The sequence below is a fragment of the Oncorhynchus tshawytscha genome, linkage group LG11, assembly GCF_018296145.1.
Source record: "Oncorhynchus tshawytscha isolate Ot180627B linkage group LG11, Otsh_v2.0, whole genome shotgun sequence".
Lineage (NCBI taxonomy): Eukaryota > Metazoa > Chordata > Actinopteri > Salmoniformes > Salmonidae > Oncorhynchus > Oncorhynchus tshawytscha.
This window is the reverse complement of record NC_056439.1, coordinates 2071919-2097350: the sequence shown is the minus strand read 5'-3', so window position 1 is coordinate 2097350 and position 25432 is coordinate 2071919. Positions and strand designations below refer to the sequence as shown.

The 25432-nt window shown below is 46.9% G+C and overlaps 1 protein-coding gene across 4 annotated transcripts in view; it reads left to right on the top strand.

Annotated features, from left to right (window-relative positions):
- Positions 1-25432, top strand: part of LOC112237328 (lipopolysaccharide-responsive and beige-like anchor protein) — a 338807-nt gene that overhangs the window by 31314 nt on the left and 282061 nt on the right. For all 4 annotated transcript variants that reach the window (XM_042329672.1, XM_042329673.1, XM_042329670.1 and 1 more), the window contains exons 2-4: positions 14932-15018; positions 15303-15447; positions 22673-22773. In XM_042329672.1, the coding sequence (XP_042185606.1) occupies positions 14932-15018; positions 15303-15447; positions 22673-22773 (333 nt within the window). The remainder of the gene's footprint in view (positions 1-14931; positions 15019-15302; positions 15448-22672; positions 22774-25432) is intronic.

The window sequence follows — 25432 nt, the reverse complement described above, 5'->3', positions numbered from 1 at the left end:
TGTGTGGTTCTCCAATCCCCATTCCCTCTGATCTGCAATGTCAGCTCTGGTCCTGCGTGAGCACATTTTAGAATTGTTCTTACTCACAACTTTAAGGAAGCCCACCCACCCCCACCCGCCTTTCTCTCTCCCTCCCTGCTGAATCCCATTTGTTTGTCTTCCTCCTCTTTCTCCGAGCGTGGTATTGGGGGAGGATGTGCCTCTGAACATCAGATCACTACTACCAGTGACTCTGCAGCTCAAACCCTCACATTGGCCTATATCAAGTCATAATTAGCTGTAGGACTGTCACATCATAGTCTACCTCAAGCTGAGGAATTGACATTTCTTTCCTAATATCTTCCTCTGTTTGAAAAGAGGATGATATCTCGAAGTCTCGTTGACGCAGAGGGGGTGTCAAAACCTCAGGACTTCAAAATAGTGTTCTAGCAGGACTTTTAAGATAAGTTTTCTTAAACTTTTCTCCGTAAGGGCTGGTTTCTCTGTTATCTTCGTGAATTGAAGAGGTCTTGCCTTTTTCAGTCTCGTTTACTATGAGAAGGAACAATGGTTTACCCCTGTGGTCCTTGCTGAAATATTTGACTTGGCCTTTTTGCCTTTTTACACTGGTATCATCTTCACCATCTCTCGTGCTTCTCTCAGCTACTGCGTGATTTATCATATCACCTCCTCTCCTCCCTCTCTTAATACAGCAGTCCATAGCTGCAGGGCTCGCCCTTATGATGCCATCGTCTTGTTAATAGTTGGTTGGGGAGATCATGGAAGCCATTATGCTGCATTGGAGAGGAGGGCATTCTCAGTGAGTTGGAGTGAGTCATGAAACTAATGTGAAAACGAATTGTGTGTGTATTGGCTGTGAAGACAGTTAAGCTATCACCCTGATCAATCTGACAGTGTGGGGCTCTCAGTAGAAAACAAGGCTGCAGAACCTCCAGGCTAGTTTATATCCTCTCTGCCTTAACTCACTACTCTCCCTGTCTCTGTCTCGCTCTCTGTCTCTCTCTCTCCTCATCGTGTCTCTCGCTCTCCTCATCCCGTCTCTCTCTCTCTCTCTCTCTCTCTCTCTCTCTCTCATCCCTCTCTCTCTCTCTCTCTCTCCTCATCCCGTCTCTCTCTCGCTCTCCTCATCCCGTCTCTCTCTCGCTCTCCTCATCCCGTCTCTCTCGCTCTCCTCATCCCGTCTCTCTCTCGCTCTCCTCATCCCGTCTCTCTCTCGCTCTCCTCATCCCGTCTCTCTCTCGCTCTCCTCATCCCGTCTCTCTCTCGCTCTCCTCATCCCGTCTCGCTCTCCTCATCCCGTCTCTCTCTCGCTCTCCTCATCCCGTCTCTCTCTCGCTCTCCTCATCCGTCTCTCTCTCGCTCTCCTCATCCTCTCTCGCTCTCCTCATCCTCTCTCGCTCTCCTCATCCCCTCTCGCTCTCCTCATCCCGTCTCTCTCTCGCTCTCCTCATCCCCTCTCGCTCTCCTCATCCCGTCTCTCTCTCGCTCTCCTCATCCCGTCTCGCTCTCCTCATCCCGTCTCTCTCTCGCTCTCCTCATCCCCTCTCGCTCTCTCTATATCTCTCGATGAAGCCGTATCATCGGTTAGTGTCTTCTTCATCACAAGCTAATTTCCTCTAAGCAGTTGTCAACCCCCCCCATGGGATTCTTTAGGTGATGGTGGTTTTGTATCTGTTAGTTTGAACAGTTTCAGCAGCTGATGTCAAGGCTTCCTCGCTGGGCGGAGAAGTGAGGGCTCGCTCATCACAACATGTGGCGTCCGTTGTTCGCGACGCCATGTCCGACATCATCGCGGTGAATGTTTGATTTGGAGGTGGGCTTGTAGGGAGCGAGCTACGACTTTTAATTGCCTGTCAGAGACTCATGTGTGAGCTAAGTCACACCCCTCAGTGGTAGAATAGCTCGACAGCAGCTAGTGACGGTCAGAGACCTCGTTAAAGCGATCCAATTAAAAGAGCTGATGGAAATGTAAATGAACTACAAAAGCAGCAAGCGTTTCCTCCTTGCTTCAGCCGACTAGTGATTACTGTGGGATGTGTTTATGACCCATAGCAGGAACATGGACATGACATATTTGAAAATGACTCTGACATTTTCACCACTTACCCTGCAGGAACAGATTAACACAATTCTGGATGTCTGCAAAAAAATAAATAAATAAAAAACATTTTTAGGGTGGTCTAGGCATGATTTTGGATTGAATCCTGCAAGAAAGTCTGTGGTCATTTTGAAACGCTAGGGCCTGTCACGCAAGAATTGCCCCTGACACATGTAATCCTTCACCTAGTTTCAGATCGTGCCAGGATTTCTGCGTCCAACTACAATGTCTCCAAAACCAGCTCTGACTAATGTGTTGCGTTGGAGTTCACAGTAGAGACAGAACAGAGGGGGAAACATGCCCTTTAAACCCCTTCAGCCAAACATTTACATATTTCTGTTACAGCTGAGCTTGAATAGTAAACCACGTTCCAACGGCTGCTTAGTGTAAATGTATGCGTCTACATTGAGTGTACAAAACATTATGAACACCTGCTCTTTCCATGACACAGACTGACCAGGGAAATGCAGGTAAACTCTATGATCCCTTATTGATGCCACTTGTTAAATCCACTTCAATCAGTGTAGATGAAGGGGAGGAGACGGGTTAAAGAAGGATTTTTAAGCCTGGAGACAATTGAGAGATGGATTGTGTATGTGTGCCGTTCAGAGGGTGAATGGGCAAGACAAAAGATGTGCCTTTGAACAGTGTATGGTAGTAGGTGCCAGGCGCACCGGTTTGAGTGTGTCAAGAACTGCAACAATGTTGGGTTTTTCATGCTCAACAGCTTCTCGTGTGTATCAAGAATGGTCCACCACCAAAAGGACATCCAGACAACTTGACCCAACTGTGGAAGCATTATAATCGACACCCTGTAGAGTCCATGCCCCATCGATTTGAGGCTGTTCTGAGGGCAAAAGGGGTCGCAAGTCAGAATTAGGAAGTTGTTCCTAAATGTATGGCAATTTAATGAACGACATGGTGCTGCACTGAATAGCTGCAGTCTTACGGTCTCCAGACCAATTCTGCTCTCTGCGTTGCTGGGAAGGGCCTGTAAGCATTTCACTGTTAGTTTAAACCTGTTGTCTACGAAGCATTAGACAAATAATCATTTCATTTCAATGAAGTCAGACAACATGACAGCTGGCTTGAGTCCTACGGAAATAGGTTGCCGTGGTGCCTTCTGGGAAACCGCCACTGTCAGACGTCCTGTCCTCCCTTTAGGCTGGTTCCTCTACGACCCACAGCAGCTAACACCATGTGTGAGATGTAGGCACATTGTCATCTGTCTCTGCTTTGATTCCTTTGTCTCAATGCCTCATTCAGGCAAATGACTTTTAATTCAAAGGATTCCACCCGTAGAATGAATCGTGATTTCATTAGGAGAGGAAGATAAGCATTTATAATGGAGATAATGGAAACACACAGACACACACAGACACAATGCGTGGCAAGGTATAAGTTAGTCCTTAAATATTTCAAAAACGCCATACCATTTTATTTGGGACAAATCATTCACTACACCCTAAACTTCAACTAAATCTTGTAACAAATGTGTAAATTTAGCAAGTTGAGGTGACTAAACTGCTTGGAGTACCCTGGATTGTATACTGTCATGGTCAAAACATGTTGATTCAACAATAGTTAAGATGGGGAGAGTTCAGTCCATAATAAAGAGTTGCTCTACCTTCTTAACAATGCTGTCAACAAGGCTGGTCCTACAGGTTTTGTCGCACCTGGACTACTGTTTAGTCGTGTGGTCCGGTGCCACAAGGAGGGACTTCGGGAAAATTACAATTTGGCTCGGAACAGGGCAGGACGGCTGGCCCTTAAATGTACATGGAGAGATAACATTGTAAATCTCTCACGGCTCAAAGTGGAGAGATTGACTTCACTACTTGTTTTTGTAAGAAATGCTGATAAGCTGAAAGCACCGAGCTGTCTGTTTAAACTACTGGCACCCAGCTCAGACACCCATGCATACCCCACAAGACATGCCACCAGAGGTCTCTTCACAATCCCCAAGTCCAGAACAGACTATGGGGGGTGCACAGTACTACATAGAGCCATGACTACATGGAACTCTATTCCACATCAGGTAACTGAGGCAAGCAGTAGAATCAGATTTAAAACAAGTAAAAATACACACAGAGATAGATGTGACAAGACACGCGCTCTACACACACCTGCACATGGATGTTGAGGTGGTGGTCTGAGGGAACACACTGAATGTGTTGGGTAAGATGTAATGTCAAGTCATATTTTATTTTAATCAGTATTTAACTGTCTTATGTTGCTGGACCCCCAGGAAGTGTAGCTGCTGCCTTGGAAAGAACTAATGGGATCCATAATAAATACAAACACAAATAAAAACACACACACACACACACACACACAGTCAGACGGAGAAGAACAGGCAACAGTAGTGCTGTATATGAGTAGCCTGGCTTCACATCACTGTCTACTACAGGTCATTTGAAGAGAGCCATTTCCCCTGTGGTACAAAATGCCCATCATTTGTTTCTGGCTCTGATCTTCCCCTGCATCACATGACCTCATCCATGGCTGCTGTTGATCTTATCCCCATGTACTCCTCTCCTTCCCCTAGGAACTCTGACTACCATCTGTGATCTCCACTGGTTCTATCCTCTGACTACCATCTGTGATCTCCACTGGTTCTATCCTCTGACTACCATCTGTGATCTCCACTGGTTCTATCCTCTGACTACCATCTGTGATCTCCACTGGTTCTATCCTCTGATTACCCTCTGTGATCTCCACTGGTTCTATCCTCTGACTACCCTCTGTGATCTCCACTGGTTCTATCCTCTGACTACCATCTGTGATCTCCACTGGTTCTATCCTCTGACTACCATCTGTGATCTCCACTGGTTCTATCCTCTGACTACCATCTGTGATCTCCTCTGGTTCTATCCTCTGACTACCATCTGTGATCTCCACTGGTTCTACCTTCTGTGATCTCCACTGGTTCTACCTTCTGTGATCTCCACTGGTTCTATCCTCTGACTACCCTCTGTGATCTCCACTGGTTCTATCCTCTTACTACCCTCTGTGATCTCCACTGGTTCTATCCTCTGACTACCCTCTGTGATCTCCACTGGTTCTATCCTCTGACTACCATCTGTGATCTCCACTGGTTCTATCCTCTGACTACCATCTGTGATCTCCTCTGGTTCTATCCTCTGACTACCATCTGTGATCTCCACTGGTTCTATCCTCTGACTACCATCTGTGATCTCCACTGGTTCTATCCTCTGACTACCATCTGTGATCTCCTCTGGTTCTATCCTCTGACTACCCTCTGTGATCTCCACTGGTTCTATCCTCTGACTACCATCTGTGATCTCCACTGGTTCTATCCTCTGACTACCATCTGTGATCTCCACTGGTTCTACCTTCTGTGATCTCCACTGGTTCTACCTTCTGTGATCTCCACTGGTTCTATCCTCTGACTACCCTCTGTGATCTCCACTGGTTCTATCCTCTGACTACCCTCTGTGATCTCCACTGGTTCTATCCTCTGACTACCCTCTGTGATCTCCACTGGTTCTATCCTCTGACTACCCTCTGTGATCTCCACTGGTTCTATCCTCTGACTACCCTCTGTGATCTCCACTGGTTCTATCCTCTGACTACCCTCTGTGATCTCCACTGGTTCTATCCTCTGACTACCATCTGTGATCTCCTCTGGTTCTATCCTCTGACTACCATCTGTGATCTCCACTGGTTCTATCCTCTGACTACCATCTGTGATCTCCACTGGTTCTATCCTCTGACTACCATCTGTGATCTCCACTGGTTCTATCCTCTGACTACCCTCTGTGATCTCCACTGGTTCTATCATCTGACTACCCTCTGTGATCTCCACTGGTTCTATCCTCTGACTACCCTCTGTGATCTCCACTGGTTCTATCCTCTGACTACCATCTGTGATCTCCACTGGTTCTATCCTCTGACTACCATCTGTGATCTCCTCTGGTTCTATCCTCTGACTACCATCTGTGATCTCCACTGGTTCTACCTTCTGTGATCTCCACTGGTTCTATCCTCTGACTACCCTCTGTGATCTCCACTGGTTCTACCTTCTGTGATCTCCACTGGTTCTACCTTCTGTGATCTCCACTGGTTCTATCCTCTGACTACCCTCTGTGATCTCCACTGGTTCTATCCTCTTACTACCCTCTGTGATCTCCACTGGTTCTATCCTCTGACTACCCTCTGTGATCTCCACTGGTTCTATCCTCTGACTACCCTCTGTGATCTCCACTGGTTCTATCCTCTGACTACCCTCTGTGATCTCCACTGGTTCTATCATCTGACTACCATCTGTGATCTCCACTGGTTCTATCCTCTGACTACCCTCTGATCTCCACTGGTTCTATCCTCTTACTACCCTCTGTGATCTCCACTGGTTCTATCCTCTGACTACCCTCTGTGATCTCCACTGGTTCTATCCTCTGACTACCCTCTGTGATCTCCACTGGTTCTATCCTCTGACTACCCTCTGTGATCTCCACTGGTTCTATCCTCTGACTACCCTCTGTGATCTCGACCTGATGGTTGCACACTGGCACAGTCCTCCCTAATCATTAGCCCTAACTAGGCCTGTTCTATTCACTGGGAATTCTGGTGGTGTAGGGTCGACTTTTAATAACTGAAAGGCAAAACTTATCTGAAAGGCAAAACTGTTCCTAGATCAGCTCTTCCACTGTGAATATTGGCCCTGGTGTTTTCCTACTGCCATTACCCCTACAATTCCCCCACCTAATTCCATAAGTTCCATGGAGATAGGTTGTTTGTGCTCTGCTCAGCTGTTGTGCTTGTGTTCACCCATGATTAATTTAGAATGGACTCGGGACTGAACAGCCAGCCTAAGCGGCTAGGTTACGCAGAAGGGGATCTGGTGACTCCTGGAACAAAGACGATGGTTAGAGGGAGAGACGACGAAAGAGCAGTTGGATGGAGGGAGAGGAAGGCTGTTGCTGCTGTGTCTCCCTGCCTGTCTGGTCTGGCCACATGACCTCCAAAGCACCTCATACACAGGCTCCCTGGGTAGAACAATCCCTCACTCCTATGATTCACCATTTCTGTGTAGTTTGAGGGGCTAATATCCATTTTGATGCCCATTGCTTCTTTTTTTCTGTTATGCTGGTGTGGATATTCAATCAATCAATCAATCAAATGTAATTATAAAGCCATATTTACATCAGCCGATGTCACAAAGAAAGTGCTGTATAGAAACCCAGCCTAAAACACCAAACTAGATGTAGAAGCACGGTGGCTAGGAAAGACTCCCTAGAAAGGCCGGAACCTAGGAAGAAACCTAGAGAGGAGCCAGGCTCTGAGTGGTGGCCAGTCCTCTTCTGGCTTTCCGAGTGGAGTTTATATCAGAACATGGCCAAGATGTTCAAGCGTTCATAGATGACCAGCAGGGTCAGATAATAATAATCACAGTGGTTGTAGAGGGTGCAACAGGTCAGCACCTTAGGAGTAAATGTCAGTTGGCTTTTCATAGCCGATCATTCAGAGTTCGAGACAGCAGGTGCGGTAGAGAGAGAGTCCAAAACAGCAGGTCCGGGACAAGGTAGCACGTCCGGTGAACAGGTCAGAGTTCCATAGCCGCAGGTAGAACAGTTGAAACTGGAGCAGCAGTATGACCAGGTGGACTGGGGACAGCAAGGAGTCATCATGCCAGGTAGTCCTGAGGCATGGTCCTAGGGCTCAGGTCCTCCGAGAGAAGGAGAGAGCGAGCATACTTAAATTAACCCAGGACACCGGATAAGACAGGATAAATACACCAGATATAACAGACTGACCCAAGCCCCTTGACACACAAAACAATTGCAACATAAATACTGGAGGCTAAGACAGGAGGGGTCGGGGGATACTGTGGCCTTGTCCGACGATACCCCTGGACAGGGCCAAACAGGCAGGATATAACCCCACCCACTTTGCCAAAGCACAGCCCCCTCACCAGTAGAGGGATATCTTCAACCACCAACTTACTACCCTGAGACAATGCCGTGTATAGCCCACGAAGATCTCCCCCGCAGCACGAACCCGAGGGGGGGGGGTGCCAACCCGGACAGGAAGATCACGTCAGTGACTCAACCCACTCAAGTGACGCACCCCTCCTAGGGATGGCATGAAAGAGCACCAGTAAGCCAGTGACACAGCCCCCATAATAGGGTTAGAGGCAGAGAATCCCAGTGGAGAGAGGGGAACCGGCCAGGCAGAGACAGCAATGGCGGTTCGTCGCTCCAGTGCCTTTCCGTTCAACTTCATACCCCTGCGCCAGACTACACTCAATCATAGGACCTCCCTTAAGAGGTGAGTCTTCAATAAAGACCTAAAGGTCGAGACAGAGTCTGTGTATTTTGGAACAGACCAATGAAAAGCTGGCGTATGTGTGCTGTTTTGAGTGAAGTTGACAGAAAACAGGTTGCCTTTTACTGCTACAGTACTTGAGGTAAACGTGAGTCAGCAGAAATATTTGACTTCATATTAAATGTTTAAAATCAATTACCCTAGAAACTAGGCTACTTTATGAACTATTCAGCTCTTAGGCTGCTGGAGGACTGATTTTACGACTCTTTTCAGTGTGCCCACAACCATCGAGTCTTCCCTGTTTTGTCTTTCTATGCTGTCATCGCTGCTCAGTCAGACCTCCATAGTGGAGGCAAGTAGGTGATATTTGTGGAGTTTTACTGCTAAGTGGCGGGAAGGCTCCCCCATGGTCCTGCCTCCTGCAGGTTATAGCTTGTGTCCCAAATGGTACCCTATTCAAAGCACACTACTTCTGAACAAATGGGGAATAGGGTACCATTTGGGATGCGACCAATAGTCTGACTCTGGGTGATTACATCATTGATTGAGGTAATAGATTCGCTGAGCTCTTTGTGTGGCTCACCACATGTTAGGCCAGCGGTGCTCCTACTCCAACGATGAGTTGCAAGGTACACAGTAGGAAGTGCAGCAGACTGTATTGTAGTGCTTTCATCAGTCCGAGGTTTTCTGTTGCTTCAGGCTCAGTTTGTAAAATAATATTTCCAGTGACCGTTCTGCTGTGGGCTGCTTGCTCTGATTTTAATGTGTTTCTTTCCAATCCATACATCCAAATAATGTCAAAGTACTTCGAGCTTGATCTAAATCAAAGCTACATCCCATAGATTAATTTATAACACATTTGAATTCTAAACTGCCATAATTCTAAACTCTAATCTCAAATATCAGCAGTGAGATATGAGGTAGGCATTTCTCAATTAAACTCCGGGCACCAGAAGACGATTAAACATGATAAATTAAGCCTATTAAAACCCTGCTAAGTATAAGCAGGTCCTAATTTTAAAAAGAAATAGCTGCGATTTTTTTTCTTTACTGATATTTCTCTCCCGTCGCAGTGGGGGATGATAAGGCTTTATCTGGAAGGGCAAATATGAAGGCCAGTGAGATATTAATGATAATTAGGAAATACTTCTAAATGCAGTGAACTTTTGTTCTAAAATGGGCACGGTATCATTTGCATAACTTCAAAGTTAGGCGAGTGGGTTATACTATTAATTATAAACTGGGTGGTTCAAACCCTGAATGCTGATTTGGCTGACAGCTGTGGTATATCAGACCGTATACCATGGGTATGATCAAACATTTATTTTTACTGCTCTAGTTAACCAGTGTATAATAGCAATAAGGCCCCTTGGAGAGTTGTGATATATGACCAACATACCTTAGCCGTGGTATATTGGCCATATACCACAACCCACACTTGTTGCTTAATTAAACTGAATTTGTGCCAAAAATGACATTTCTTCTTCTGTGGTGTTCAGTGTAAGGAAGTGGAATTGTGGTCAGTGATCGTAGTACTTGCCCACAGAAGGCAGTTTCTATTATGTGGTTTATGAGTAGCTTATCTGTTTTAAACACATATTTTACTATCTCTGGCTGTCAGACCTGTTTTTGAAGAAATTATATCTATGGTACTATACAGATAGCCCTGGCTAAGTTCCTGAGAAAGCTGAGGTTGGATTAGTACGTTCTCTTGTACTTAGACCTGCTTATTCATCCTCTTGGTGGTCCCATCACTCCATGTGACTGTCGCTATTTCAGCTTTATCAACCTTACTACAACGTCATTAACAACTCAACTGCTACAAATCAAATCAAATCAAATTTATTTTTCAAATCAAATTTATTTATATAGCCCTTCGTACATCAGCTGATATCTCAAAGTGCTGTACAGAAACCCAGCCTAAAACCCCAAACAACAAGCAATGCAGGTGTAGAAGCACGGTGGCTAGGAAAAACTCCCTAGAAAGGCCAAAACCTAGGAAGAAACCTAGAGAGGAACCAGGCTATGTGGGGTGGCCAGTCCTCTTCTGGCTGTGCCGGGTGGAGATTATAACAGAACATGGCCAAGACACACACGGCTGCTTTTAATGTCGATGCACTGGCACTCGTGACGGTCTCAACCATCAGACACTCATCTCAGCCTTCGAGCTTTCATCCTTTTAAAAACCCCTCCGTGATGCGCACACACTCACCTCCCTCTAGGCCAGTGCTGCCACCTCTGTGGCCTCGCCCTCATGTGACTCCCCTCTCCCATCCTCTCTCCCCTGTCACCTGACTCTGATGGATGTCTGACTCGCCCAGAGTGTCAGGCTCGTAAATCACCTGTTACTGTGGCGAGTGCTGTAGAAAACATCCATTAACACAATCCCGACTGGGTGGGGGGCCCCCCAAAATGCAAATGACTGTATAATTTATCAGCTACTGCAACGGGAGGAATGAAGGGAAGAGGGAAAGAATGTCACTGCTTTTATTTAATTTATTATTTTTCACTTTATTTTATTTAACCTTTATTTAACTAGGCAAGTCGGTTAAGAACAAATTCTTATTTTCAATGACAGCCTAACCCGGATGACGCTGGGACAATTGTGCGCCGCCCTATGGGACTCTCAATCACGGCCAGTTGTGATACAGCCTGGAATCGAACCAGGGACATGAGTGACGCCTCTAGCACTGACCGCTGCGCCACTCGGGAGCCCAATGGCTAATGGCCAGAGAGGGAGCAATCACTTTCTGATGAACAAATCATTTACATAGCTTGCCTTTATATATATATACATATATACACACACACACAAATATATATATCATTTATTTATTTAAATCAAGGATTTGTTTTGGCACCTAACCATTGCCACCACTCCACAATCACACACTTTAGGTCCTACCTCTGAGGAGTCATAGATTGGATCAGCAGCTGTATCTAAATGTCGTATTTGGTTTGTGTGTGTTTGTTAGTGTGGGATCCATGGACGTGAGCGTGTGTTTTGTCGGGGTGGCACCGTCTGTTTATCATTGCTTTTATCTCCTGGCTTGGTTGTCCATGGTGACAGGGGGCTACCCTGATTCCCCCTCAGCCCCCCCTTCTGTTAATCCTGCTTGACTCATTTTAATGGGACAGGTTCCCATCAAGCACAGCTTGAGGATATAATTTCATCCCAATCAAATTGTCTTCTCACCGCCTGTCTCGTGGCAAATGGTGGCTATCCCTCTTTGCTTTCCGTCCAGTGACAGGCCCTTCTTGTCGATTCAACACCATGCGCCCCATCTTACAATATTACTTTTGACATGTGCCGTTGTTATTTTCCTTATCACTTTCTATTAGGCAGGTTTCAATCATAAAAATGTCATCGCCAGTATTAAATAAATGACAAATCATGACATTTATAGCTTGTATAATATATTTCCAGACACAATGAACGTTATTCCTTCCTTAGCTATAGGTCTCTCTCACACACACACACACACACACACACACACACACACACACACACACACACACAAACCTCCATGTAGATAGCCTTCTCCATGCTAAAGGTAGCATAATAAATTCATTGACATCCTGCTGGCGTGGAAATAATACAATTCATGTTTTTGGAGGCAAAACATGTTTGCACGTAGTGTGTGTGTGTGTGTGTGTGTGTGTGTGTGTGCATAAACACCAGCTGAGAAACACAAAACACTGGCAGCGCCTAGATGAAATGAATAATATGCATGAAAGGTAAAGTAAAAGCAAGGTTTCAAACATGAAACACTTAACTGACAAAACAACTCACCTAAGGGAGCAATCTAAGGGAATAGCGATATATAAAATATTTATTTTCTTTGAATGTACTCGTTACAAATCTTGGATTTACAACATAAACAATGCGTTATATTGGCCTAAACCTTTGAAAACAATTTACTGCTACTAATAGAATTGGAACGGGGGAAAAAATGAATTCAGTATTAGCTAGAGTCTGAGGTTTATCACATCCTAGATGACAGTTCTGTATGATGTCTCTGTTATCATAGCTGTAGGGTGATCCTGACTAAGATGTCACGTCTGCCAGCGCCAGTTGTTGCCATGACCTTCTCACCCAACCAGCCCTTCTGCTGTTGTGTTGCTGGTGCATTGTGTTTGAGAAGTGTGGAGGTCAGACCGAGGCTAGAGAAGACGACTACAGCCTGTATACCACTCAGGACCAGGGTATGTGAGTGAGGAGCGGATCGTACCCCATTTGACTGGAGCGCAGAGTGAGTTTCCCAAAAGCTGGAGCGTCAGCCTTCTCGCCCGCTCCAATTCCGCTTCAGTAGAGCTCACTTCACGAGCTCAGGGTATGCCCGGCCCAGCATGCATCTGTAGTCTACTTGTGTGCTGCCTTTGCTCCTTGATTTAGCTACTGTCATGGACTTCGCTAAATATTTTCATAAAGAATCTGATAAAACACACAGGTGAAAAATCAAGGTGACTTACAAAGATGAAAAAAAATATGGTGTACTTACTACACTAACAGGAAGGAACGAGGTGGGGAGCTAGCTAAGTGTGTCATGTAGCAAAGTATTTACAAACTAAAAATCAGTTCTCAAGTTTTGTACTGTTATCTATACAATAGGCTATCATTGATTATGGCCCAATAGGCCATGCATATTACCTCTTTCAAGGAGCTTTCTGTTTTGATAGGGTTATTTTACCTAAAATCGTTAAGGCCTACCTACAGAAAACAACAACAGCAGGAGCAACAACAGCAATTATGCATCCTGCCAGCCTGACGAGAGTGGCTCGGAGTGTGTTTAGCATCCCCAGTTGCTCTGCAAGCGTGGAGAGTGTGTTCCCTGTTGCTGGCCTGCTCTCCAGGCACCAACGCATGAGCCTGAAGCCACAGACTCTGGCCAAACTCGTGTTTCTAAAAATGAATTAAAGGCATTGTAGACTGAGCCTAATAAGGCATGTTTCTTTTAATTTGTGTTTAATTTTCAGTAAGTCACAGCCTATATGTGAAATGTATAGACTATAATGATTGAATACAACATGTTGTTTAAATAATGAGAGCTTAATGTCCCTGCCAGGCTAGTGTGTCGTACTTGCAAATGCTTCAAAATGTATTTCTTTGTAGGCTATAGCCTTGAAATAATAGAAATAATATAGCCTAAATAATTCATTTTTGTTCTTTTCTTAAACTACCTGTCTGGCTCCTGACCTATTTATGACGTTTATATGCTGTTTAATATGACATGTAGCCTATTTGAAATGATGAGCGCTATTTACAGTCTTTCTTACCCGTTTCTTGTTCATTTCAATTATTTTCATTCAAAAGAAATGCTTTGGTTTCAATACTTCAAAACCATGTGTGTTGGTTAAGTTGGGATTTGAATGGCCTCCTGAGTGGTGCTGCGGTCTAAGGCACTGCATTATAGTGTTTGAGTTGTCACTACAGACCCGGGTTCGATCACAGCCGACCGTGACTGGGAGACCCATGAGGCAGCGCACGATTGGCCCAGCATCATCTGGGTTAGGAGAGGGTTTAGCAGGCTGGGATTTCCTGGTCCCATCGCGCTCTAGCGACTCCTTGTGGCGGGCCGGGTGCCTGCAAGCTGTCTTCGGTCGCAGTTGGACGGTGTTTCCTCCAATACATTGGTGCGGCTGGCTTCTGGGTGTGTCAAGAAGCAGTGCGGCTTGGCCAGGGTCATGTTTCAGAGGACGCATGGCTATCGACCTTCGCCACCCCCGAGTCCGTAGGGGAGTTGCAGCGATGGTACAAGATTGTAACTACCAATTAGATATCACGAAATTGGGGGTAAATTAAGTGATTTTTATGAATGGAGTGATTTTCAAGCAGCAGTTTTTTTTTTTTTTTTTTTTTTTTTTTTGGAGCGGTTGGAAAGGACGTGGAGTGCCAGAGCGGTCTCCATGAGTGGGATTTCCCAGCTCTCAACTCCGCTCACATACTCTGCTCAGGACCAGGCAGGGTTTTATCATCCGGGATGTGTTTCATTTCAGGGAGGAATAACTACCCTCCGCTGTGCCCTTGTTCACTTGTCTTTACAGAATATGACAGCATTGAGGTGAAATAGGACAGAGAGGAGTGGAGCATCTTTCTGTATTGAAGCCCAGCCTGCTCCATTGTTCACATCCTTGTACACATCTGAGACAACATTCCTCTAATCTAGTTGTCCAGCAGGCCTTATCCACAGAGGAGCAGCTGTTTAGAAAAACACTGTCCGGCTTGGTCCAGGGATTTGGTTATGCAGTTGATGTGGCCCAGGAACCTGTGCCAGGGGTTTTATGTCCTAAAAAAGGACATAAATAGGTGTGAGGGGAAAAGCTCAGTGGCATATGCTAATCCAATTGCATTGGAGATGTTTGACTCTGTGCTTTTGGATTGCGTAGGTTGATGAATCCTCTCTCTTTCTCTCTCCCTCTCTCTTTCTCTCTTCCTCTTTCTTTCTCCCTCTATCTCATTCTTTCTCTCGCTCTCTCATTCTCTCCCTCTGATTCTCTTTCTCTCCATCTTACCCTCATCTCTCGCTCTCTCTCTCTCTCTCTAGTTGGTGGGGGGCCAGTTTGACCTGGAGATGAACTTCATTATCCAGGAGAAGGACAGCATTGTGTGCATGGTGGAGCTGCTGGACAAGGTGGGTGCTACACACACAAAATGAAATGGAACAATATGTATAATATAATCTATGGTTGATGAGTTGTTGCTGTACACACACAGAAATACACAGAGAGAAATAGATTTTCTGCCAGTCCACCCATCGTGGTCTCATTGACTTGAATGGGGATCCCCGTTCTAGTAATTGTAGGCCTATTTCTATGGGTACATGTTAGCGGTGGAGGATTGAAAAGCGCTTTGAGCATCTGGCAAATCTCTTTCTAAATCGGATCCATTATTATTATTATTATGTCTGGTTCCCAGTGTGAGCCCACGTGCCAGGCGGAGGTGTGGAGCATCTTCACAGCTATCCTGAAGAAGAGCGTGAGGAACCTGCAGGCCTGCACTGACACGGCCCTCATCAACCTGGTCCTGGACCGCGTGGCCCACACTGACAGCATGATCGCAGGTACTGCCACAGTAACACCAGAGGCCAAAGTCATTTCACTCCAAAGTAATGAGGTCACCCCAGTCCTACAGTATTTAGCATGCTGACACCTACCTACAGGGCTGTCTAGTTCCCCTGGAGTGTGGATGATTGTCTCAGTCATAATCATTGTCCAGTGGTTCTCCAAGTCCTCTGTTTTTCTACCTTTTTAAATCCAAAGTAATGACCACTGCCTCAGTCCGAATGATTCCCTACTGTACAGGTATCACCCTTAGAATGAGGAAGTGAGATAGCGCTGTCTAATGCTCCTCACATTCCCCCATCGAGCTTAGCCAGCTAACGGCACTATTCTGTGTGTGTCTGAAAAGAGACTACTTTGTCCTGCAGCAACTCAAGCACTGAGGAGGTGCGGACACCCATGGACGGACGGACAGACAGACCGAAAGACACACGCATCATCATCATCATTAGATTAGGAGTGTGTGTGCAGACCTGACACCACTACTCAGCCTCGCGCTACCCCACTGCCCAGTCAGAGAAGTGACTCCCACACCAGTCAGTAGACACAATCACCAGCCTCAATCACTCACCAGACTCTCACCCAGTCACTAATGAGGCCAAAATAACACTTCTAAAGCTCAATGATTGACCACTGGCCTGGCAGAGCAGGATAATCAGCCTTAGCATAATGAAACCATTAGCCCAGGGAACATTAACATGCAGTCCAGGCCAGACAGACAGACGGACAGACAGACCCAGGGAACATGGACATGCATTCCAGGCCAGACAGACAGACAAACCCAGGGAACATTAACATGCAGTCCAGGCCAGACAGACAGACAAACCCAGGGAACATTAACATGCAGTCCAGGCCAGACAGACAGACAAACCCAGGGAACATTAACATGCAGTCCAGGCCAGACAGACAGACAAACCCAGGGTACATTAACATGCAGTCCAGGCCAGACAGACGGACAAACCCAGGGAACATTAACATGCAGTCCAGGCCAGACAGACGGACAAACCCAGGGAACATTAACATGCAGTCCAGACAGACGGACAGACAAACCCAGGGAACATGGACATGCATTCCAGGCCAGACAGACAAACCCAGGGAACATGGACATGCAGTCCAGGCCAGACAGACCGACAAACCCAGTGAACATTAACATGCAGTCCAGGCCAGACAGACAGACGGACAGACAGACCCAGGGAACATAGACATGCAGTCCAGGCCAGACAGACAGACAAACCCAGGGAACATTAACATGCAGTCCAGGCCAGACAGACAGATGGACAGACAGACCCAGGGAACATGGACATGCAGTCCAGGCCAGACAGACAGATGGACAGACAGACCCAGGGAACATGGACATGCAGGTCAGGCCAGACAGACAAACCCAGTCAACATGAACATGCAGTCCAAGGACAGACAGATAGACGGACAGACAAACCCAGGGAACATGGACATGCAGTCCAGGCCAGACAGACAGACGGACAGACAGACCCAGGGAACATAGACATGCATTCCAGGCCAGACAGACAGACAAACCCAGGGAACATTAACATGCAGTCCAGGCCAGACAGACGGACAAACCCAGGGAACATTAACATGCAGTCCAGGCCAGACAGACGGACAGACAAACCCAGGGAACATGGACGTGCATTCCAGGCCAGACAGACAAACCCAGGGAACATGGACATGCAGTCCAGGCCAGACAGACCGACAAACCCAGGGAACATTAACATGCAGTCCAGGCCAGACAGACAGACAAACCCAGGGAACATTAACATGCAGTCCAGGCCAGACAGACAGATGGACAGACAGACCCAGGGAACATGGACATGCAGTCCAGGCCAGACAGACAGATGGACAGACAGACCTAGGGAACATGGACATGCAGGTCAGGCCAGACAGACAAACCCAGTCAACATGAACATGCAGGTCAGGCCAGAGAGACAAACCCAGGGAACATGGACATTCAGTCCAGAACAGACAGACAGACGAATGGACAAACCCAGTCAACATGGACATGCAGTCCAGGCCAGACAGACCAACCCAGGGAACATGAACATGCAGTCCAGGACAGACAGACAGACGGAAAAACAAACCCAGGGAACACGAACATGCAATCCAGGCCAGACAGACAGACGGACAGACAAACCCAGGGAACATGAACATGCAGTCCAGGCCAGGCAGACAAACATAGGGAACATGGACATGCAGGCCAGACCAGACAGACAGACGGACAGACAAATCCAGGGACCATGAACATGCAGTCCAGGCCAGACAGACAAAGCCAAGGAACATGCAGTCCAAGCCAGACATACAAAGCCAGGGAACATGAACATGCAGGTCAGGCCAGACAGACAAACCCAGGGAACATGAACATGCAGGTCAGGCCAGACAGACAAACCCAGTCAACATGAACATGTAGTTCAAACAGACAGACAAACCCAGGGAACATGAACATGCAGTCCAGGACAGACAGACAGACCCAGGGAACATGAACATGCAGTCCAAGGACAGACAGATAGACGGACAGACAAACCCAGGGAACATGAACATGCAGTCCAGGCCAGGCAGACAAACATAGGGAACATGGACTTGCAGGCCAGACCAGACAGACAGACGGACAGACAAATCCAGGGACCATGAACATGCAGTCCAGGCCAGACAGACAAAGCCAAGGAACATGAACATGCAGTCCAAGGACAGACAGATAGACGGACAGACAAACCCAGGGAACATGGACATGCAGTCCAGGCCAGACAGACAAAGCCAGTCAACATGAACATGTAGTTCAGGCCAGACCGACAGAGACTCTTTTTACACTAATGTGCCAACCCGAACCGACTGCACTTACTCTGATATTTTCTTTTCACGTTGTCCTTTCAGCACGTCTCCGGCAATTATGGTGTAACCAGGGCATTGCAATATGTTTTAACTCGGCTTGGCTCAGTAGTGTGAAACGGGCATTAGGCTGTTAAATCAGACGGCCTCTCTGCCTCTCCTTCCATGGCTGGTGTGTGTCAGTCCTCTGATGCCCCAGGTCGCTCTGGGAGGCTATAAAACATCTCTCTGTTCACTGAGATGAAAATGGTCCTCCATGGCATTAGCCAGTAATGTGTCTTATTATAGGCTGAATGCCAGGGGGAGTGTACAGCCAATCAATACACATTACTGGCTAATGCCATGGAGGACCATTTTCATCTCAGTGAACAGAGAAGAGATGTTCTATTCCCCCCCCCCGACCTTTGCATCGGATCATCGCTGCTACCGAGTGGCTATAGTGGCTAACGCCCCTGTCCCGAAGCTAGCACCAGTTAACCGCGAGCCAGGCGCATCTCCCGGCTATCAAACAAAATTACTACAACTACATTACCTCTTTCGCAAAACTGGCCTGGACCCTTTGTCGATAAGGAGCCCTGCCGTTCCACCATGACTGGTCTGCCGACGTAACTCCATCTGCTGTGCCCTCAACCGGCCTTTACCGGATGTCTGAGCAGGCGCTTCTACTAGCCCCGGCCTGCTAACTTTAAACGCCGTGTCTCCCGCTTGCTAGGTAGTAACGACTACCCAGCGGCTTCCCTGTTTCATCTACTGCTGTTCACTGGACCCTATGGTCACTTGGCTACATAGCTGATGCCTGCTGGACTGTTCATTAATCACTGTACTCCATTTTGTTTATGTTTTGTTCATCTGTTGGCCCCAGCCTCGAACTCAGACCCTGTGTGTAGCTAACTGACCCTCTCTGCCTATTCATCACCTTTTTACCTGTTGTTGTTGTCTTAGCGGATTAGCTGTTGTTGTCTTACCCGTTGTTGTCTTAGCTAGATCTCCTAATCAACACCTTTTGATTGCTTTATCCCTTGCATTATGTCTTTCTCAAATGTCAATATGCCTTGTATATTGTTGTTTAGGATAGTTATCATTGTTTTAGTTTACTGCGGAGCACCTAGTCCCACTCAACATGCCTCAGATACCTCCTTTGTCCCACCTCCCACACATGCGGTGACCTCACCCAGCATAACTAGCGCATCCAGAGATGCAACCTCTCTTATCATCACTCAGTGCCTGGGTTTACCTCCACTGTACCCGCACCCCACCATACCCCTGTCTGTACATTTATACCCTGAATCTGTTCTACCATGCCCAGAAATCTGGTCCTTTTATTCTCTGTCCCCAACGCACTAGACAACCAGTTTTGATAGCCTTTAGCTGTACCCTCATCCTACTACTTTGTTCCTCGGGTGAAGTGAAGGTCAACCCAGGCCCTGCGTGTCCCCAGGCACTCTCATTTGTTGACTTCTGTAACTGAAAAGCCTTGGTTTCATGCATGTTAACATCAGAAGCCTCCTCCCTAAGTTTGTTTTACTCACTGCTTTAGCACACTCTGCCAACCCTGATGTCCTTGCCATGTCTGAATCCTGGCTTAGGAAGGTCACCAAAAATTCAGAGATTTCCATCCCCAACTGTCACATTTTCTGTCAAGATAGAACTGACAAATGGGGAGGAATTGCAATCTACTGCGGAGATAGCTTGCAAAGTTCTGTCATACTTTCCAGGTCTATGCCCAAACAGTTTGAGCTTCTAATTAAAACAATTATTCTCTCCAGAAATAAGTCTCTCGCTGTTGCCCCCTATTATAGACCCTCAAACTCCCAGCTGTGCCCTGGACACCATATGTGAATTGATTGCTCCCCATCTATCTTCAGAGTTCATTCGGTGACCTAAACTGGGATATGCTTAACACCCCGGCAGTCCTACATTCTAAACTAGATGCCCTCAATCTCACACAAATTATCAAGGAACCCACCAGGTACAAACCTAAACCTGTAAACATGGGCACCCTCATGGATATTATCCTGACCAACTTGCCCTCCAAATACACCTCTACTGTTTTCAATCAGGATCTCAGCGATTACTGCCTCATTTCCTGCATCCTCTATGGGTTCGTGGTTTGACCACCCGTCATCACTTTCAAACGCTCACTAAAACACTTCCACGAGCAGGCCTTTCTAATCGACCTGGCCCGGGTATCCTGGAAGGATATTAACCTCATCTCGTCATCCGAGGATGCCTTGTCGTTCTTTAAAAGTAATTTCCTCATCTTAAATAAGCATGCCCCTTTCAAAAAATGTAGAACTAAGAACAGGTTTAGCCCTTGGTTCACTCCAGACCTGACTGCCCTCGACCAGCACAAAAACATCCTGTGGCGGACTGCAATAGCATCGAATAGTCCCCGCGATATGCACATTTTCAGGGAAGTCAGGAACCAATACACGCTGTCAGTCAGGAAAAAAAAACCTGGACCTGTACAAATCAGCTGGGCTAGACAATCTGGACCCTCTCTTTCTAAAATGATCCACCTCCATTGTTGCAACCCCTATTACCAGTCTGTTCAACCTCTTTCGTATCGTCCGAGATCCCTAAAGATTGGATAGCTGCTGCGTTCATCCCCCTCTTCAAAGGGGGAGACACCCTAGACCCAAACCGATATAGACCTATATCCATCCTGCCCTGCCTTTCTAAAGTCTTTGAAAGCCAAGTTAATAAACAGATCACTGACCATTTCGAATCCCACTGTACCTTCTCCGCTGTGCAATCCGGTTTCCGAGCTGGTCTTCATCGACCTGGCCAAGGCTTTCGACTGTCAATCACCGTATTCTTATCGGCAGACTCAATAGCCTTGGTTTCTCAAATGACTACCTCGCCTAGTTCACCAACTACTTCTCAGATAGAGTTCAGTGTGTCAAATCGGAGGGCCTGTTGTCCGGACCTCTGGCAGTCTCTATGGGGGTACCACAGGGTTCAATTCTCGGGCCGACTCTTTTCTCTGTATTTTTCAACGATGTCGCTCTTGCTGCTGGTGATTCCCTGATACATCTCTACGCAGACGACACCATTCTGTGTACATCTGGCCCTTCTTTGGACACTGTGTTAACAAACCTCCAAATGAGCAGCAATGCCATAAAACACTCCTTCCGTGGCCTCCAACTGCTCTTAAATGCTAGTAAAACTAAATGCATGCTTTTCAACCGTTCACTGCCCGCACCTGCCTGCCCGATTAGCTTCACTACTCTGGACGGTTCTGACCTAGAATATGTGGACAATTACAAATACCTAGGTGTCTGGCTAGACTATAAACTCTCCTTCCAGACTCATCTTAAACACCTCCAATCCAAAATTAAATCTAGAATCTGCTTTCTATTTTGCTACAAAGCCTCCTTCACTCACGTCGCCAAACATACCCTAGTAAAACTGACTATCCTACCAATCCTCGACTTCGGCGATGTCATTTATAAAATAGCCTCCAACACTGGTCATCCCCAAAGCCAACACCTCTTTTGGCCACCTTTCCTTCCAGTTCTCTGCTACCAATGACTAGAACGAATTGCAAAATTTGCTGTAGCTGGAGACTTATATTTCCCTCACTAACTTTAAACATCAACTATCTGAGCAGCTTACCGATCTCTGCTGCTGTACACAGCCCATCTGTAAATAGCCCATCCAATCTACCTACCTCATCCCCATATTGTTTTTATTTACTTTTCTGCTCTTTTGCATACCAGTATTTCTACTTGCACATCTATCATTCCAGTGTTAATTTGCTAAATTGTAATTACTTCGCTACTAATGCCTATTTATTGCCTTACCTCCTTATGCCATTTGCACACAGTATGTAGACTTTATTTTTTATTTCTATTGTGTTATTGACTGTACGCTTGTTTATTCCATGTGTAACTCTGTGTTGTTTGTGTCTCACTGCTTTGCTTTATCTTGGCCAGGTCACAGTTGTAAATGAGAACTTGTTCTCAACTGGCCTACCTGGTGAAATAAAGGTGAAATAAAACAATCAAAAAACACATTGATGGGGAATGGCATAGAATTTCTCCACATTTGCGATAACATGAAAATATGTGTACTCAACAAATAAAAGGTGATTTGGTTTGCATAGTATTTTAAGTGCTGAATATCTGATTTAAGTCTTTTTCGATGTCCTCTTTAGTGTGAAGTGTTTTTGGTCTATTTGTAATCAATCCATAAAATGTTTTATGAGTCAAGTAACATGAGGTCACACAACAATGTTTCTTTGGTTATAGAGGTTCTGGAACATCCCTCTGTATGTGTTTTGCTTTTCACTTGGACTCTGTTCAAGTCCATTGTTAGGGTATGAACTTGTCAGTTTCCCCTCTAAACATATGTCATGTTTAACCTGTGTGTGTCCCTTCCCTCTTCCAGACCTGATGGTGGACATGCTAGGGGTGCTGGCCAGCTACAGCATCACAGTCAAGGAGCTGAAGTTGTTCTTCAGCAAACTGCAAGGAGAGAAAGGCCAATGGGTAACGCAACTAGTCTAACCTTCATACCGTACCGCCCTGTCATATTTGTCTTGTAGAGAGTATGGGGAATGTGCTAGCAACACTTCAACTGGTGGCCTGTACACGTCCTTTTAGCCTCTCTGTGCTCTGGTACCATACATCACACTGTGTAGTGCAGACATACCATCGCTGTCTATTGGGCTAATCCAAAAAACATTACTGCATTGTTCATGTGTAATAACTTGAGGAGGAAGTTGCCTCTTAGCTCTGATTTATGAAGGCAGTTTTATCATTCTACCTTCTACTGGGTAATGTTACGATTTAAGGAGAGGGTAAACTGATCTTAGATCAGTGTTTGGAATTAAAACACACACATTTAACAGTTGAACATAAATAGGATAGTACTATCATTAGTTAAAAATAGTATCTATACTTAAGATACATTAGTGATTATAAAGTAGAAGAAGAATTTGTTTTCCAACCTGGGTTTTGTAGTTTTACACCAAGACAGCCTGGACGGTCTTGCCTAGCAGGGTGGAGTCAGTACAGTGGGAAGACAGCCTGGACAGTCTTGCCTAGCAGGGTGGTGTCAGTACAGTGGGAAGACAGCCTGGACAGTCTTGCCTAGCAGGGTGGAGTCAGTACAGTGGGAAGACAGCCTGGACAGTCTTGCCTAGCAGGGTGGAGTCAGTACAGTACAGTGGAAGACAGCCTGGACAGTCTTGCCTAGCAGGGTGGAGGCAGTACAGTACAGTGGAAGACAGCCTGGACAGTCTTGCCTAGCAGGGTGGAGGCAGTACAGTACAGTGGAAGACAGCCTGGACAGTCTTGCCTAGCAGGGTGGAGGCAGTACAGTACAGTGGAAGACAGCCTGGACAGTCTTGCCTAGCAGGGTGGAGGCAGTACAGTAACAGTAGACAGCCTGGGCAGTCTTGCCTAGCAGGGTGGCGTCAGTACAGTGGGAAGACAGCCTGGACAGTCTTGCCTAGCAGGGTGGAGTCAGTACAGTACAGTGGAAGACAGCCTGGACAGTCTTGCCTAGCAGGGTGAAGTCAGTACTGTAACAGTGGAAGACAGCCTGGACAGTCTTGCCTAGCAGGGTGGAGGCAGTACAGTGGGAAGACAGCCTGGACAGTCTTGCCTAGCAGGGTGGAGTCAGTACTGTAACAGTGGAAGACAGCCTGGACAGTCTTGCCTAGCAGGGTGGAGTCAGTACAGTAACAGTGGAAGACAGCCTGGTCAGTCTTGCCTAGCAGGGTGGAGTCAGTACAGTACAGTGGAAGACAGCCTGGACAGTCTTGCCTAGCAGGGTGGAGTCAGTACTGTAACAGTGGAAGACAGCCTGGACAGTCTTGCCTAGCAGGGTGGAGGCAGTACAGTGGGAAGACAGCCTGGACAGTCTTGCCTAGCAGGGTGGAGTCAGTACTGTAACAGTGGAAGACAGCCTGGACAGTCTTGCCTAGCAGGGTGGAGTCAGTACAGTAACAGTGGAAGACAGCCTGGTCAGTCTTGCCTAGCAGGGTGGAGTCAGTACAGTAACAGTGGAAGACAGCCTGGACAGTCTTGCCTAGCAGGGTGGAGGCAGTACAGTACAGTGGAAGACAGCCTGGACAGTCTTGCCTAGCAGGGTGGAGTCAGTACTGTAACAGTGGAAGACAGCCTGGACAGTCTTGCCTAGCAGGGTGGAGGCAGTACAGTGGGAAGACAGCCTGGACAGTCTTGCCTAGCAGGGTGGAAACAGTACAGTACAGTGGGAAGACAGCCTGGACAGTCTTGCCTAGCAGGGTGGAGGCAGTACAGTACAGTGGGAAGACAGCCTGGACAGTCTTGCCTAGCAGGGTGGAAACAGTACAGTACAGTGGGAAGACAGCCTGGACAGTCTTGCCTAGCAGGGTGGAAACAGTACAGTACAGTGGGAAGACAGCCTGGACAGTCTTGCCTAGCAGGGTGGAAACAGTACAGTACAGTGGGAAGACAGCCTGGACAGTCTTGCCTAGCAGGGTGGAATCAGTACAGTACAGTACAGTGGGAAGACAGCCTGGACAGTCTTGCCTAGCAGGGTGGAAACAGTACAGTACAGTGGGAAGACAGCCTGGACAGTCTTGCCTAGCAGGGTGGAAACAGTACAGTACAGTGGGAAGACAGCCTGGACAGTCTTGCCTAGCAGGGTGGAAACAGTACAGTACAGTGGGAAGACAGCCTGGACAGTCTTGCCTAGCAGGGTGGAGTCAGTACAGTGGGAAGACAGCCAGGACAGTCTTGCCTAGCAGGGTGGAAACAGTACAGTACAGTGGGAAGACAGCCTGGACAGGTTTGCCTAGCAGGGTGGAAACAGTACAGTACAGTGGGAAGACAGCCTGGACAGGCTTGCCTAGCAGGGTGGAGTCAGTACAGTGGGAAGACAGCCTGGACAGGCTTGCCTAGCAGGGTGGAGTCAGTACAGTGGGAAGACAGCCTGGACAGTCTTGCCTAGCAGGGTGGAGTCAGTACTGTAACAGTGGAAGACAGCCAGGACAGTCTTGCCTAGCAGGGTGGAGTCAGTACAGTGGGAAGACAGTGGGAAGAGTCAGTACAGTGGGAAGACAGCCTGGACAGGCTTGCCTAGCAGGGTGGAGTCAGTACAGTGGGAAGACAGTCTTGCCTAGCAGGGTGGAGTCAGTACAGTGGGAAGACAGTCTTG